This window comes from Tetrahymena thermophila, assembly GCF_000189635.1.
Source record: "Tetrahymena thermophila SB210 genomic scaffold scf_8254548, whole genome shotgun sequence".
In the NCBI taxonomy this organism is placed as follows: domain Eukaryota; phylum Ciliophora; class Oligohymenophorea; order Hymenostomatida; family Tetrahymenidae; genus Tetrahymena; species Tetrahymena thermophila.
In genome coordinates, this window is record NW_002476319.1 from 644914 (window position 1) to 662730 (window position 17817).

At 23.1% G+C, this 17817-nt stretch overlaps 6 protein-coding genes across 6 annotated transcripts; 3 read left to right on the forward strand and 3 right to left on the reverse strand. All coding sequences in view use genetic code 6, as the record gives it.

Moving 5' to 3' along the window:
- Positions 1–812: 812 nt before the first annotated feature.
- Positions 813–1262, forward strand: TTHERM_000318699 (U6 snRNA associated-like-Smprotein; the record flags this gene model as incomplete). The annotated part of the gene is made up of 3 exons (XM_012798945.1): positions 813–827; positions 909–1064; positions 1137–1262. The coding sequence occupies 3 exons, from the start codon at positions 813–815 to the stop codon at positions 1260–1262; spliced, it is 297 nt and encodes a 98-aa protein (XP_012654399.1).
- A 538-nt stretch (positions 1263–1800) lies between these two features.
- On the forward strand, positions 1801–3291 carry TTHERM_00318700 (cyclin-dependent kinase-like protein; the record flags this gene model as incomplete). The annotated part of the gene is made up of 7 exons (XM_001021452.2): positions 1801–1956; positions 2034–2113; positions 2164–2293; positions 2398–2497; positions 2656–2890; positions 2957–3185; positions 3250–3291. 7 exons carry the CDS (start codon positions 1801–1803, stop codon positions 3289–3291), a joined length of 972 nt encoding a protein of 323 aa, XP_001021452.2.
- Positions 3292–4744: 1453 nt separating this feature from the next.
- Positions 4745–5672, reverse strand: TTHERM_00318710 (hypothetical protein; the record flags this gene model as incomplete). Its single annotated transcript, XM_001021453.2, has 3 exons — positions 5130–5672; positions 4889–5070; positions 4745–4820 (listed from the first exon to the last, which is right to left on the reverse strand). Exons 1-3 carry the CDS (start codon positions 5592–5594, stop codon positions 4745–4747), a joined length of 723 nt encoding a protein of 240 aa, XP_001021453.1. The 5' UTR covers positions 5595–5672.
- An 883-nt stretch (positions 5673–6555) lies between these two features.
- TTHERM_00318720 (kinesin motor catalytic domain protein) lies at positions 6556–9697 on the reverse strand (the record flags this gene model as incomplete). The annotated part of the gene is made up of 7 exons (XM_001021454.2): positions 6556–6620; positions 6677–6889; positions 6941–7201; positions 7284–7383; positions 7458–8563; positions 8775–9089; positions 9184–9697. The coding sequence occupies 7 exons, from the start codon at positions 9695–9697 to the stop codon at positions 6556–6558; spliced, it is 2574 nt and encodes an 857-aa protein (XP_001021454.2).
- Positions 9698–10262: 565 nt separating this feature from the next.
- TTHERM_00318730 (RNA recognition motif protein) lies at positions 10263–12611 on the reverse strand (the record flags this gene model as incomplete). The annotated part of the gene is made up of 13 exons (XM_001021455.2): positions 10263–10361; positions 10420–10668; positions 10724–10824; positions 10885–10953; positions 11010–11159; positions 11234–11273; positions 11350–11352; positions 11420–11470; positions 11524–11764; positions 11826–11885; positions 11943–11993; positions 12046–12255; positions 12316–12611. 13 exons carry the CDS (start codon positions 12609–12611, stop codon positions 10263–10265), a joined length of 1620 nt encoding a protein of 539 aa, XP_001021455.2.
- A 640-nt stretch (positions 12612–13251) lies between these two features.
- Positions 13252–17626, forward strand: TTHERM_00318740 (kinase domain protein; the record flags this gene model as incomplete). Its single annotated transcript, XM_001021456.2, has 2 exons — positions 13252–14803; positions 15048–17626. The coding sequence occupies 2 exons, from the start codon at positions 13252–13254 to the stop codon at positions 17624–17626; spliced, it is 4131 nt and encodes a 1376-aa protein (XP_001021456.2).
- Between the last annotated feature and the right edge of the window lie 191 nt (positions 17627–17817).

Genomic DNA, 17817 nt, shown 5'->3' on the forward strand with positions numbered 1-17817 from the left:
TTTTTATTGTTAATTTTATTATTGAGTTACTATTAATTCAATAGTAAAACCTATTCATAATACAATAATTTATTTAATACATATATTCTTTACAGATTTATTTAAATTTAAAGGTGGTTAAACTATTTTTCCTACTAGTTAATATAATTAAGGATACCTTAAAAATAAGATTTGTTGTTCAATTATAATTATTAATTTAAAAAAATATTTTTTTTGTTTTCAAAAAGATTAATTTCATTCAAATCATCATAAACAGGAAATTTAATTTTAAAGGTTTATTAGGATAAGATCATTTAATTTAAGATAAAAAAAGTAATTTTATTTGTAAAAATAGTTAGTTCTGTTAATAGAAAATTATTTATAAAATACATTTTTGATTTTCAACAAAATTAGGAGTCAATAATTTATTTAAATAGTTAAATTTAAAAAAGTATTAATAAATGAATGAATAAAAACTTTAAGTTTAAATTTAAAAAATAATTTAATTTTGGTGTTTTAAAAATCTTTAAATAAAAAATTGAGTTTGATAGAAATTTATTTTCATTTATTAATTAAAAAAATAAAATATTTTAATCAGTAATTAGTTATGTTGCATGAAAATGTTTGCAATATAAATTTTATTATTTATTATTTTATGCATGTATTTTAATTAGAATCAAATAAATCTTGTAATAAATTAAACAATTAATTAAGCTTTCTAAAGTTAATTATTTTTTTAAAGAGACACTTAATATTATTATTGTAAATCTTTAATCATATCAAGAAATTACAAGCTTAAAATTAAAATTCATTTTTTAAATATATAAATCTAAATGGCTGAGCGTTAAGTAATAATATTTATTATACAAATTCGAATTTAGCATATGAGTTTATGTTGAAATATTTACATTGTTTTCAATAAAATATAGCTATTTGCTTCATTTTTTAGAACTTTACTTGATAAAAACGCAGTCATTACTGTAGAGTTAAAGAATGATGTGAAGATTAAAGGAAAAATTACATATGTAGATGGAAATATGAATTTCAATTTAGTTGATATTCAAGATTAAGAAACTGTTTAACTTGTAAATATTCAAATTAGTTCAAAAATATTATACCTTGACATTGAATTTTGAATTTTTTTATCATTAAAATAGGCAAATTTTAAAAACTGCTTTATAAGAGGATCTTCTGTTAGATATGTTCATTTAGAAAAAGAAGATATTGACGTAGAATTAATATAAGAAGCATGTCTTAAAGAGTTTAAAGAGAAGCAATAATGATGATTTACTCATTTTTGCTAATTTGGCTGCTTTTTATAGATTTATACTAATTTTTATCATTTTTGTAATTTATTTCATACCCTAACTACTGTTGTAAATAATATTTTATTATTACTGAAATATTGATAGTATTAATCTAGCTTTTATTATTTTTTAAAGCAGATTTATTTATTGTTGTTGTGCTAATAAATTTTATTGTAGAATAACCAATTTACTTGTATTTAAAATATTCGCTAAATGAGTAATTATTATTACCAGTAATTGAAGAATAATTATTTTGGTAATTAAGACTTATGCAAAAAGTAAGCAAATATAAACAAAAGATACGCTTAGAAGACCAAGAGAGTATTTATATTATTTAAAGCATTTGTATCAGATAATTGATTTATTGATTGAATGAGTGAATAGATTTAATTTACCTCCTAAATCTATGTTTGAATTGTAAAAAAATAATTGATTTCAAACTTTTAAGCTTCCAAAAAAGAATAAATTAAAATTTTAAAACAAAATAACAAATTTGATTTTAATATCTAACAAAATGTAAATGGATAATTAAGAGTAGAATTAAGTGGAGAAATTTATAGGAAAATATGAAGTATTGAATGTTATAGGTAAGGGAACTTATGGTGAAGTATTTAGAGCTAGGGACCAAGAAACACACGAAATAGTTGCTTTGAAAAAAACTATAACTAAGGTAAAAAGTCATTAATTTTTTATCTAAAATTTTATCTATTTATCTAAAATATTCTTAAATGATTTAAATATAAACAGCTTGAAAATGATGGAATTCCAAGTTCTGCTTTGAGAGAAATATCTTTGCTAAAAGAAATTAATCACGAAAACGTTGTAGTGTAACTATTATTCATTAAAAATAATAAAAAATAATACTTTCTATTTATAGATTAAAAGATATAATTATACAAAACAACTTGCTTTACCTTGTTTTCGAATTCTGTGAAAGCGATTTAAAGAAATTTTTAGATTCAAAGACTAAAGTAGCAGGATAATTCCTTGATGCCCTTACAATTAAAGTAATTTTAATAGATAATGTTTTTGCTTTTTATTAAAAGTTATTTTAAATTGTACTTATTTTATTGACAATCTAAATCTTATCAGTATTTAAACTTAATTTCAGAAAATAGTTTATCAGATAATTAGAGGTGTTGCAGCTTGTCACACAAGGAGAATTATGCATAGAGATCTCAAGCCATAAAATATTTTGATTGATAAAAATGGTAAAATTGTTAATTATGCTTTGAAATAAATTTCTGCAATTTTAGAAAATAAATTTGATTAATTTAATTTTTAATTTAAAATTGAATTAATGGAGACCGTCGATTTAGACTTTTAAATTAAAAAAATTTATATCAACAAACTTTTTTAAAAAAATTAGAAGTAGTAAAAATCGCAGATTTTGGTTTATCTAGAACATTTTGCATGCCTATAAGACCTTACACAAAAGAAGTTGTTACTTTATGGTACAGACCACCTGAAATTCTTTTAGGTGCATTGGACTACTGTACTCCCATAGACATGTGGTCAGTGGGTTGCATAATGTATGAATTAATTACAAGAGTGCCATTGTTTTAAGGAGATTGTGAGATTGGATAAATATTTAAAATTTTCCAGTAAAATTGAATTCATTTTAAATTACTTTACCTTCTATCTTAATTATCTTTATTATTATATTAAAGGATATTAGGAACACCTACAGAAAATGACTGGCCTGGCATTAAGGACTTGACAGATTATAAACCTACATTCCCAAGATTCAGACCTTAAAAGCTAAGTGAAATGATTGAAAACATATATAAAAAGTATAACTAAAACTCAGAAGTTGATATAGCTGCTGTTGATTTGCTATAGAGACTTCTTTGCTATGATCCTATTAAAAGAATAACTGCAAAGTCTGCTTTAAATCATGTAAGTTTTCAAAAATTTTTAAAGTAATTAAGCAGTAAACAAACAATTTTGATATAAAAAACAGCCTTATTTCTTTGATGTAAGAAATCTTTTTGGACCAATTTGATTTGAAAGTTTTAAAAGAGGTTGCACTTGCTTTAAACATTACTAATTATGAAATAATAGTAAAACACTGTCTATATAGATAAAGATCTAGCTTGATAGTTCACTATTTATTCAATTAAATTGAAAAATAAGAATAATTAAAAAATATATTTATTATTTAGAAAAAACTAATTAAAACAAAAATAATACTTTCTACTAATATCTTAATACTCATATACAAATAAATAATTTATATTATATAGAATTGAAAGTCTTGTGTTATTTTAAATATATTTAGTCAATAAGTTTCTTTTAATTTACTTGTATTCCATATTTAATTTTAATGAATTTATAATATTTCATTTATTTCATTTTTTATTTGACTCACTTTTTATTAAAATAATCTCTTAAATTAAATCAATTATTAATTTACTTTTTACCTGAAAAAAATGAAAGCTAAAATTAATTTTATAAAGATATTGTGAAAGTAACTGTGGTTTATCTTATAAAATTAGTTAAAAGTAATTAACAATATTTATATTAAAAATAAAAATTATAAGTAAAATTTAGAAAAATATTCTTTTATTGAAGTAAAATAATTTTATTAGCTAAAATAATTAATTTTTAAGGAAAATTAAAGCTGTATAGAATAATTATTTAGTGAACAGGAAATATATTTTTAGTAGAATAACAAATATTTTTTTGAATTTAAAAGTAATAAAAAAAGTTTTGAAGCAGTTTTTGAACATGACAAAACAAAAAATAAAAATGTTTTTTCAAGATTTAATTTTTGAATAAAAAGTTTTCAATTTTTTATTCTAAAAACTTTTTTCTAAACCTCTTTTAATTTCTTTTATTTTATATTAATTTATAGAAAAAATAAATATTCTAATAAATGTACTCACAAAATAATTAACCGTTGAATAGTAATAATGTTAAAAAATCTAATATCTAAAATTTATGAATACTTAATTAATATTGTTTAACCTAACTAAAATTTAATTTTAGTATCTAATTTATTCTGCTTCTTGCTACTGGAAATTTAGTCATTTATTATTTAGCTTTGGGTATTTTTTAGATTACAATATTATTTGAAATTAAAGGTTTCATCACTTCAAACCAATTTTAATAATAATTTGTTTTAGTTATAAATATATGTAAATAAATTGTTAATAAGTGAATATTAAAATATTTTGTTCATTTTGTAGATTGAAAATAAAATTTTATGTAAAAGTTAGTTACGGATATTAACAGCTACATTTTTCTCATACTATTAAAGTAAGCTCATATAAAAAAATATATTTTGATATGATTAATATTTTAGAAATATTTTTGTAATTTTACAAATATATAAAGGAGAGTTAAATTACATTTAATATTTATTTATTTAACAATTTGAATCTTTCTTTTTCATTACAATTATCTTTTTTTCAAAATCTTGATATTAACATTAATTTAGAATTTAATTTTTTCTTTCATAAATCAATATCATCATCATTAGCACCCCAAGCAGCTCCTTCAATTTCTTCAGCAGCTATATCGTCATTTATTCTAAAAATTATTTTTTATTAATTTTTTCTATTTTATCTTTTCCCAAAATTAAAAATTTTTTTAATTACTTATTAAATTAGCTTTATACTTATTACTAATCTTAGAAGAGGTCATCAGGTTTGACTTCTTAAACTTTCTTTTTAGAGGCTTTTTTAACAGTTTTGGCAGCTGCTTTAGTGTTGTTATCAACACTTACAGTTCCCATGTTCATCTAAGAAAAGTAATCAACTTCATCTACAGGATCATTTTTCTAATTTAATTTATTTTAATGATTAAAACAGCTCATTTTGATATAATTTTCTTATTTACTTCAACTTTCTATATTTTATCTTCATCTATCATGCCTAACATTGGTTTTTTTGATGCCTTTGGTTGGGTATTAACTACATTTACAGGAGCTTCAAATATATTTTAATTTTAATTTGACATATTATTCACAGCATCAAATGGAACATCGTATTCGTCTTTATCAACAAAATTATTGTGTTACATTTCATATTCGCTTTTTGAATTTGTATATGAATTTTTAGTAGATTCATTGAAGTGCTTACTCTCTTCTTCCTCATCCTCTTCCACTTTAACATCCTATTTGTTATTTTATCTTTCAATTGATGACTATTGAAAACCCTCATCTTATGCTTGTCTTTATTGCCCATCTTCATCTAAATTCTATTCAGTATCCTGCTAAAATAACTTATGTATGGGTAAGCAGTTGTTGATAGTTTCGCCACACAAAACTCTCAGCCCTGATAGCTTTGAAACAAGGAAATTCATTTATTTATGATGACTCCTACCTAAATAATTACTTTTTCTTTTATTAAATTTTGAAATGTTTGAATCTAGTTGGTAATAAATAATTAGATTTACACAAATTAATCCAAATTAAAAAGCAGTATTGCAAATTAATGAATTTTTAAATGAGAGTTAAGAATATTTACACAAATTATTAAGTTAATTTTTCTTAATCAAACTGAGCTAAATATAGATTTTTAGAATGTGAAATATGCTTCTTTTTTATAAAAGGTTGAAAGGTCAGGATATAACTACCATTTTTTATGAATTTATATTTTTCTTTAATTATGTAATTTAATCCAACTTGAGAAAATATCAAAAGAGTGCTAAATATAGACTTTTAGACTATGAAATTTGCCTATTTTTGATAAATATTGAAAGGACTTTTGTATTATAAATAAATAAATTCAAAAAAAATAGAAAAAGTATAGTTATATTACTATTACTAGTAAATCAAATATTACTACCACTATTATGAATATATTGAGTGGTATTCTTTAATTGTATAATTTTTATCCAGTGTTAATGAATTTATTTTTGTTTAAAATATAAAAGATGAAAATTCAAACAAAACAAAATATATAAACTTTTTATTCTCTTAAAAAAATATTATTTTATTCTATTTTCTAAGAATTCTAGTTAAATTATTAAATAAACAAAATAAACAAAATAAATTCAATTATTTTTTTATTAATTTTATAGATAAAAATTTTGTTGAAAGAATTATGAATAAAAGATGCTTACTTTTATTAAATTTTGAATAGATTAAATTTGATAAAGCTATATAAAATTACCAGTATTATTTAGTAAAGTATAATTTTTATAATATTATTGAAATCAGTAATATGTTAATTTATTCTAAAATTCTTTGTTTTTGCATATAATTATGTGTGCATGCGTATGTGCTTGCTTGTATATGTGCTTCAGTTTTCATTTATATTATTCAGTATCTCGATTCCACACTTTTGCTGCTTTGTTAAGTAAAATTTAATGGTAGTAGTGGTTATGCTATGTTTAAGATAATTATAATAATTTAATTAGTTAATTATTTTTAAATAATTTACTTTTAGGATTTCTTTTAATTTCGTTTTAGTTAGGAGTTGCATTCTATTTTTCTATAATTTCAAGAATATTATTTGTATTTGGGTTTGTTTGTAGAGGATTCAACTAGATACCATTTATGTTTTTTTTAATTACTTTAGGAGGAGCTAAAGGTTATAATTCTTCTTTAAATGAGTAACCGCCATAATTTCCTGTACCAAATCTTTATTCTTTACCTTTTTTATTTAAATATTAGAAAACGTAAGTATAAACATTATCTAGTTTACTTTGTAAATAATTATTAGTCATGTCCATTAAAGATTTTTTAGATTGTAATAGTTGTTGTTGTTATCTACCTTTTAAGTCTTATTCAATATTTGATGTGTTCTTTTTTGGTTTTTTAGCTTAAGTTGGTGAGTTTTCCAAAGAGTGATCATCTATAATAGAAGACTTTTCTCTCACTTTTCTATTTTTGGCATTCTTCACTTCATTTTTATTTTCTATTTGAAGTATTCTTGAATCTTTTTCCACTTCAACTTATTCCATAGCTGGTTAACAAAGAAAAAAATTTTTTTAAAATAGCAAGGTAAATTTAGTAATAAAACAAGCAAAATAATAAATAAATGTTACCTTATGTAGCAGGTAGTTTAGGCAATCTTAATTCTTTATTTTTAAAATAGAAAGGAGGAACAACATAGCAATTTTTTGTGTCATTCCATTAGGATAAACTCTATTATTTTAAAAAATATAAATGAAATAAGAAGAATACTTGCTCTTTATTTTAATTTGTTAAAAATAAATTACTCTGATATTCTCAAACTCTTCTTTTTTGAAAACCATATCAATAACAGCATTTAGCAATTTATTTTCTTTCTCAAGTATTCTTACTGACTCTAAAATTTCTTCTTTCTCTTCTCTGTGTTCTCTTTCCAAATCTTCGATTTCTTAAGAAGATTGTTTGTATTTATTTTTTAGCTTTTTTATTATTTTTCTTTATGCTTCAACTTCTTCCTACAAATTTTAATAGTTTTTTTCTGCCTCGAGCATTTCTTCTTCTTTTTTTTTATTATCTTAAATTAGTTTTTCATGTTCTTTTTATTGCTTTTTCAATTTCTTTTTTAAATCCTAATAAACCTTCTTTTCTTTTTCATCTCCTCCATTACCACCAACCATTTTATTTTTTTGGAATTCTTCTAAAAGTTATTACATTTTCAATCTTTGCTCCATTTCTTCTTTTACTTTTTCTTACTGCTCTTTTAGCTCCAGTTCCATTTTCTATTTATCTTTGTTCAGAGCGTTATGAGCCTCTTTTAGTTTCTCAATTTCTTCTATATGAATTTTTTTATGACTTTCAGACATATTTCTTGTTTAGTCATTATTATCTTAATCACCTTACTTCCCATTATTATTTTATAACATATTCTTAAGTCTGTTGATTTCTTCTGCGTACTCTCTGAGGAGTGCATCTTTTGGATCTTCGTTAATTTTAGGTTTATTTTGAATATTTTTGGCACGTGAAGCGTATCTCAGTGTACCCATAGTTTCATCGTAGTTATAGTCAGCAGGAGAAATAGCAGCAATCATTACTGTTTTAGTATTACCACCAAGAGAATCTTACAATAGTCTCGTTAATTTGGAATCTCTATAAGGAATATGTTAATGCTTTCCGTCAACTAGAGCCTAAATAACATTTCCCAAAGCACTTAAAGATAAATTAATTTTATTAGCTTCTTTTAATCTATCTCCTGTTGCTTATGTCTTACTTTATCTTTCACTACCAGCTAAATCTACTAAATTAAGTTTACCTGCTTTTATCTTCTAGCCTCCTTTCCCATCATCTTCACTAATTTCAATATAAATAGTAAATATAGAATGAGATCTAGAAGAATCTTTATTCATTGCAGTCTCTCCTAATTAATAAATATATTAAAAATATTAATTTATCTCAAACAATAGCAAATAGTCAATTAAATAATTTTATTTCAACTTTATGATAAGAATCATAAGCAAAATATCAATCATATTATTCTTATTATTTTTTATATTCAAATTACAAGAATCTAACAGAAATCAGACTCAATAATTTCTAAATATTAAAGCAATTTATTTAATTATATTTACCTGTAGAGCGATTTTTGTTTCCAATATTCATTAAATTTTCCATTTCTTTGACTGATTTAACAATTACTTTATTTAAATCTTTAATAAAGATCCCCTTTTCAGGAGACTCTTTTAGCTCATATCTAGCTTTAATATCTTTAGAAAGCAAATCATGTATTTCTTCATTATAAATTTCGATATATGAGCAGCGGACTAAAAACTCTTTCTTGCTTTCGTTTTCTATAACTTAAATTATGTGAGAAAAAGTCCTAGGTATAATACCTTTGTTTTGTTCATCAGATGGATCTCCCATCATTGTATGAGTTTTACCACATCCTATTGATTATTTTTATTATTAAATGTAAAAAGCAATAAAATTTGTTAAAATAATTTAATGTAAAGCTGGAATAATAAAAATTATCATAGTTACCTGTCTATCCATAAGCAAATATAGTTCCATTATAACCCTCAAATACACTTTCCACTAAAGGAAAAGCTGTTGATTCATAAATTTATTGTTAAGTAGAATCAGGTGCAAAAACATCATCATATGCATGGATTTTTTATTTGTCACTTTCTCCTGGCTTTGATAAAATAACCTAGTTGTTATCCTAATCTATGCTGATACATGATTAGCAGTTTTTGGATTTTTCATCCTTATTCATAGGTCTGCAACGGACCATAACCTTAACACACTCTGAACTCATACTTGTAAAATACAATAAAGAGAAGATTTACAATATATTTTAATTTTTTTTAATTAAATTGTGAATTTAGAAATTTAGAAATATTCGTTTAGAGCTGTTTATTTGTTTATTTTTTTATTTGTTTTTTTGTTTGTTTGTTTGATCTGTTTTCGTTGCACCCAAAAATAAATAAAAAATAGAATGAATGCCTTGAAATATGATTAAATTTTAATTTGATTTTAAAGTAATAAACTACATTTACAATAGTATCTACCACAACCATCAATAAATTATTTATAATTAATAAATATTAGTAATTCATAATCTTCAATTTCATTTACTATTTATAAAATAATAAAATTAATAAATCTGTTAGATATTAAGTTTGTTTGTTTGAATCTTTTGAGATAAGTAGATAATTCATTAATTCATTTAATTATTTATTTATTTATTGATTTGCTGTTTTATTGGTTGATAGAATGAATAAATAATTGACTTCTTTTTGAAAATATGCTAATAATTAAAAATATTGAATTCATATTTGCTGATTGATTCATTAATTAATTAATAAATTGATTTAAATGTTGTTCTATGGTAATAATCGAGAAGCTATGAATGGAATCCATACTAAGAAGAAATCGTTATTAAATATCAAAAAGGTAGAGCTTTCTTTTTTGTACAATAAAATTTTTAATTTAAGATATTAAAATAAATAATGGAATAACTTTATATTCTAGTTAATAAAAGTTAATATAAATAATATGAATGTATGTTAACTAACTAACTAAGATTAGTAACTATGTAATTCAATCAATTTCCATTCTCATCTTATTCTAAAATCCAGTTCCCCATCTAAATATTTTTGCTCGCTGAAGTATTATACTTGAACAGTTCTATTGTTAAATAATCTACCATTTAGATCCTTTTTTAAAAAAATATTAGTTGAAAAATAGATTAAATATATAAATTGTTTTTTTTACTCTTCTTGCATCTCTTGCTGCATCAGTATTTTCATATTCTACAAAAATACGGCCTTAGCCTTTTACTTATTCATTTGAATCGCTAGGTCTTGGAATAGTTATTTTTACTACTTTACCATGCTTTGAACATTCTTCTTTTACATCTTCTTCTATTTATCTGAATTCTTCATCAATAATTAATTCACCATCTGCAATCATATTGTGTAAAACAAGGATTCTAGTTGGTATTTACACTTTTAAACTTATCATCTAATTTTTTTTTTAATTAATACCATCATAATTTCCAATCTAATTAATATTTTACATTTTTATTTGTTACAGGTGGAGCAGCCTCTAATCCTGGGATCAAAGTTAAATTTGCAGCTTATTATGCACCTTCAGCTTCTTCTTAGTCCTTTTTTTAGCCTAAAGAAAAATAAATAAATACTTAAGCATAAATAAAAATAAATTTTTTATTGTTTTTACCATTAGGATCTAACAAACTAAGAATATCAAAACGACCACTTGAAGAAAAACCAGTTGCACCAGAATTGGCTAAAATATAAAAAATTGAATTAATATTCTAGATAGAAAATGTAAAATTTAATCACCTCCACTTGATGAAACTTCAGTTGAAGATTTTGTATATTGTGCAGGTCTCCCTACCTTTAATGGTTATCCCAATAATGTTACATTAACTAATGCATTAAGAGCTTTTGTTGCTTCGTCAGGTGTTCTAAACTCTGCAAAACCATAATTCCCTTAAATTAAATAAATTAACTTCAATTAAAGAAAATCTTTAATATTAATAATTAAAGAAAAGAAAAGAAGGTACCTTCTGGACTTATCCATATACTGACGCAAGAATCACCAGGCTAATATATAAAAATTAAATTTAATAAACTTAATTTTAAAGAACTTATGAATTCTGTGTGAAGAACTTAAATTTACCGTCTAAGTATTTTAAAATAAAAATATATAATTTAATCTATTAATTTATATAAATTAATTAATTAATTACTTCTTAATTGACTTTGAGTTGCTTTAGAGCACTGTTGATCATCAATTAACACTAATTTTTTAAATATTTTAATATTTGAAAATATTTTTGTTTTTAGAAATTACTTTAACTGGCTATAAACCAGGAGGAATATTTCCTATATAAAGTTTTCTATCGCACTTTGAATTTTATAAATCAGGCAGTTTGCTATTCTATAACTTCATAAATAATTCTTTGAACTTAGGATTAAAATTAGGATTGTTTATGACATTTGAAAAGTCATTAACGACTTCTTAACTTTATGCAGGTTCTTCTTTCTATGTGATTTCTTTTGGAGGACTATCAAACGCAAATCCAAAATTTTACCTATTGAATATATTGAAAATATTTTATGATAAAACCTAATTTACTATTTTTTAATAAGTACCCTCTTTAAGGCTGAGATCTTTTTCTGCCTCTAGAGCTACTCTTAGTAGAAGACCTTTTTCTTTAAATAAAATTTTACTGCTAATTGCTCAAAGCTTATTTATTGCTAAGTGATTACCTTTTTTAATGATAAGAGTTACTTCTCCTTTTTCTATCTTCAGATTTATCTCTATTATTGATATAAAATCATGAGCACTATTTCATAATAATTTAAAATTTACCTTTTCTTTTTATCCTTTTTATCTTTTTTATCCTTCTTTTCTTCTCTATCCCTACTTTCTTTTCTATCTCTACGGTCTTTTGATTCTTTTTTAGACTTTTTTTCCCTTGAGTCTCTTCTTTCTTTATGTTCTTTATGCTCTTTCTTATCTTTCTTGTCCTTTTTCTCCTTTTTATCTTTCTTGTCTTTTTTGTCCTTTTTAGATCTAGAACTTTATAAAATGGTTTTTAATTCCATGCTTAATTATTTTTGATCATGCAAATAAGTTTACTCTGATCTTTTTCTCTCTCTGCTTGAACTCATTTATTTTTAATCAATCCTATTTATATATAGCTAGCTATCTAATTCAACAAATTTAGATTGAAGAAAGGTTTTTAAGATTAATTGATTATATTTGATTGATTGACTGATAGATATATCTTTATTAGAATTGAATAATAAATAGTAAATATCTTATAAAACTATATGTCTATAAGCCTTTTTTAACAAAAAAACTAATAATTCATTTTATAAAAATAAAAAATTACTTAAAGTAAGCAAATAAAGTTTAAACAAATTAAAATACATCTATTAATTAGAATTGCTTACATTTATATTTTTTTGGTAAAATTTTAAATATTTAAAAGCTATTTACTGCCCATAGATATTGTAACTTAGTTTTTTAATTAATTTTCAAAAAATAATTAAGTGATAATACAATATCAAATTAAAATATTTTTCATGAATAGTTTTTACATAAAAGGTTTTATGCTTATTATTAAAATTTTTTAGATTAATGAAAATTAAAAATGTAGAATAAATGTAAAAGAGTGAATAAAATAATCATAAAATCTGATAAAATTATCTTATTTTAGATATGAAAATGTATAATTAGATTAATAGACCTAATTAAATATCATTAATTTAAAGAACCTGATATCAAATTGTTAAAAAAATACTATTATTGTAATTGTATACTAATTAAAGGTAAATTTCAAAAATAATTATGTAATATCATGTAGATTTTGTCGAATATATTTGTATATACATGAATAATCATTATTCATCTCTTAAAAATGCTAAAACAATTGCAAAAAAAACTAGTTTTTTTATGATCACAAGGTAAAATAATAAGAATATTTGTTAATCTTGTAGTTTATCAAAATTTAATATAAATTGATATTTATCAATAAACATTTAAGTAGGTAAAACTTTAACAATTATTTGTATGATTTATCAAAATCCAGATGAAAACAAAGAAAAAACTATGGAACGAATTTAAAACGAATAAAGTGCTAGCTTAAATGAATTAGATAGCCAACCTTTTAACTCTAAATTTGATATCACTTTAAACAAAAGAAATAGGAAAAAGCTTAACTATAAAGCTTAAGAATTCCCTTCTTAAAATTTAAGCAAATAGGATGAGGAAAAATGTGATTTAAACTAAAATATTTTAGAAGGCCATGGCAGTGAATATACCATGATAAGCATGGAATAAGACATTACACACAATAAAAGGCTTAAAAAGAAAAATAGCGAAGTGAATGGGAGTGAATCTCTATCGGAAATCCAAGCAAAATCAAATGAAATAAGTTTTGAATATAATTAAGATGGTTCTCTTTATCAACAAAGCAGTGAAGTAACTGATTCTAATATATCAAAAGAAGATGAATTTGAAAATATAGGAAAAGTAAGCACTTCCAGATAAACAAACAGATCTTTTTTCTTCAACAGCAGTGTTTCTTAGCATAGAATTTTATCAAAGCAGCTTGAAAGAATGAAATCTAAGTGCTCCTTAAATCTGCAGCTAAATAAGTTAGAATCTAAACAAGATAGCTAAGAAGATGAAGAAAATGAAGTGGAAGAAGATGAAGACGATGAAGAAGTCGAATATGAAGATGAAGAAGATGACAGCAGCAAACTTAATTATTAAAAAATAGATAACGATTTATAATAAAAAAGCTGGAAAAAAAGATTGGCAAACGATTATTTAATATTGGAAATATTAGGAAACGGTGGATAAGGAAAAGTGGCAACATTTCTTGATAAAAACAATAACAATATTATAGCATTAAAAGAATTTGCAAGGATATAAGAGTTTGACAGAGAGTCTAAGATTTATAAATTTTTATAAGAGCATACTGGACTTCACGACTATATCAACTTGATGCTTGATGAAGACAGGAGCTAGAGATAAATAAAAATGCAAATGGGTTGCTGTAATCTCTATGAGATGTACATTCATATGAAAAACTATAATACTTCGTTTCCTAAAAACTAGATATGTTGGGAACAAGACCACCTAATTAAAATATTTAGATAACTAATTCATGGCCTTATAGCATTTAGACGAAACAAATTCTTTCATGGTGATATAAAGCCTCATAATTTAATGCTCTTCTCAGTAGAAAATGTATTTAATCACTATATGGTTAAATATATTGACTTGGGAGCTGCTGGATTCGAAGAAAAAGAGTACTATGAATTTTATTCTGATTAGTTTTATCACCCTGAATATTTGGATATGATTGTAATGAAAGAGTATGTACTCAGCGAAGTAGAAGTTAATATTTGTGAAATATTCGCAATCATCCGTTCAATTTGGATTATAATATGCTTCGAAAGAGAAGATGTTAATAACTTTAAATAATATCCTGAACTTGATTTTGGAATAGAATTTATTAAATCAAAATATCCAAGACTTGCTTCACTTATGCAAAAAGTAGTTGACTTCAAAGGAGATTTAGATTTGATTGAAAAAACTATTAACGAAGATTAGTGTAATATTAAATTTATTCTTTTATATTTAAATATATAAATAAATCAGTTTAATCATACTTAAATTACGAGGGTAAGCAATATTAGAAAGCTCCTCAAATAAATAAATAAATTATTTGTTAAAAAAATTTTTAATTTTATATAATTTCACAAAAAAGAACAAATAAACAATTTTGATGAAAAAATAATTCAATTTTTTATTTATTATGAATAAAAATATTTAATTGTTTTTATAAAAATAAATAGTAAATGAATCTATTATCAATCCATTGAATAGCTTGTGTTTGATTGACCCTTTTAAGATAGATGAATATAAACAAAAATACTGCCACTTTGATATTACATAGAATTATTTAAAATTAAGTGACTAAATGAAGGAGTTAATTTAGAATATTATTTAAATGAAGAAAGAAAAATTTATAAATGAGTAAAGTGAAGACTAACTTTAAGAACTTTTTGAAATTTTATACAGTTTGGGATAAGATCAGAGAGCTCTTGAAATATTTCATAAATTGGAGTCTTCATACGAGAGATAATTTAAGGTATTATTGGGTGAAGAAAAAGGCAAATTAGATAATAAACAACTTTCAGAAGAAAATGTTTATACAAAAGTAAGGGTCATAAAAGAGAGTATAATATTGTTAAATGAAAAGGGTGAACTTGATAAAGCTATTTTTTGGAATAAAAAGCTTTTAAATTTATTTTCTTCTACTAAATGGAGGAACAATAGAGAGGCTATTTTAGCTACTATTTAGTATTCTATTTTATTAAATACTAAGGGTGATGTGATGTCATCTCTATAAATGTCAAAAGATGCCAGAAATAAGTACAAAGAAATGGTTTTTGAGTAAGTTCAATAAAATAAAGAAACCTTTAAGATTTAGCTTCAAAGAGACTCTCTGTATGGCTATATTTGCTAAGTCATTGGGAGACTTTATGTAGAAATTAATTCCTATAGCAATGGTCTTAAATATTTAAAATAGGCTTTACAAATTTTTGAATGCTTAAAAAAAGAAAATTTAAATTAGAATAGCTAAACTAATCTAAATGAGAGTGAAATAGAATTCGAAGACTTAAATAATATGATTTAGCTAACTCTCATTAAGCTTTCTCAAGCAAGTCTCTTTTTAAGGCATAATAATAAAGCACTAGAGTATATAGATGCAGCTATTTAGAAAGGTAAGTAAATGTATGGAGAAAGACTGAATAAGCAGCTTGCTTCATGCTTGAACATTAAGTCTCATATTTTGAAACAGTAAAACTAAGATTTGTAGGCCTTAGAGCTTCAAAACAAATGTTTGGAGATTAGATTAAAAATACATAACCAAGTTGACCACAGGTTTATTTCAAATAGTTTGAACTCGATATCTCTTCTAGAAAGTAAAATTGGTTTCCACGAATAAGCACTTTAAAATTAAGAATAATGCTATTAAATGAGATTAAGACTTTATCAAAAAAACAATCCTTTTCATAATTAAATTATTTCTTGTTTAAGAAACTTTGGTATTATTTATTTGAAAAAAGGAGATTATGAAAAATCAGAATCTTACTTTCTTTAAGCTCTTGAACTTGCTGATAAAAGCAATGACTTATTCTCAAAAATGAACAGTCTTAAAATGTTAGAAAAATATTATAAACAAGTTCATCAAATTGAAAACTATAAAAAATATTAAAATCTTAGAATTTAAACAAAACTATAGATACTAGAAGTGAAAAAGAATATGTAGATTCAAAAGGAATATCAAAATTCAATTAATTAATCAAGGAGAAAAATGAGTTCCTAAACAGAAATAGTTGTAAGTAGTCCTATTAGCTAACACTAACAGGCTAGCGATGAAGAAAATGGAAACAATAGTGCTGAAAGCAAGAAATTAAGAAAATCTGCTTAAAAAAAGCAATAAAAAGGATAATCAAACTTAGATTCGTCTTAATTAACTTCCTAAGATTAAATTTAGCTTACTAAATCCTACCCAATAGAAATAACATAGTCAATAATAATCAATAAAGCTATTGATAAAAAATAGAAAAATTAAACTAAATCTTTTGCTAAAGTAAAATCCCCAACTTCTTCTAATGGTGAAATATAAGCTGAAAAAGCTCCAAAACCTAGACCAAAATATAAGAAGAAAACTAGAAATATTTAGTTAAATTCAATAATCATAGAAGAAAGTGTATAAGAGATCAAAGAAGAATCAAATGAAAAAGCTGGATTTTCTTAATTACTTGAAAGTTAGCCAATAAAAGATTAGCAACTAGAAAAGCAAAACTATAAAAAAAATGATGGAAAAAGGCATCCAAAGAAAAAAAATAATAAGTCTTAATCTGAAATAGGAGAAATACCAATCTAAGATGATGACAATAATAATAACAATAACACAATTTCTTTGAAAAATAAAATTTAAAAATAATATGTTGAAGACCCAAACGATATTTTTAAAGACACATAAAAAATAGCCAAAAATAGATTAGATAACTTATCAGAAATTGATATTGATAAAAACTAAAAATCGTTGCATACTACATTTTAGAGAGGCAAAACAAAATCTTACCAAGAATAAACTCCTTGTGATGATAATCAGAAACCTGCCTATTAGAATTAAAAGCCTACAAATAATAATAACAGCAACAAAGGCACTAATAACCTATTATAAAGTAATGATAAAAAGTATAATAAGTATAAAGGAAATAAGTATCAAAAGGGAAAGAACAGCAATCTCAACAAGAGTAATAAAGACCTTTACCAAGAATAAGAGTATATTGAGGTAATATAAACCGAATCTAAGTAATAACCAAAATAAGAATCATTTGAAGAAAAAAAATGTTGATTTATTTTATTTTATTTTATTTTAAATTTTATGTATTTCTATTTTATTTTCATTGTTTATATTTACATTTTTACCCACATCGATTTTTAATATGTCTTATCTTCGTTTGTTTATATAGCATAATTTACTTGGCGATACTTAATATTTAGCAGGTATAAATAAAGTATTTAAGATTTTTTAGTAAAATAATT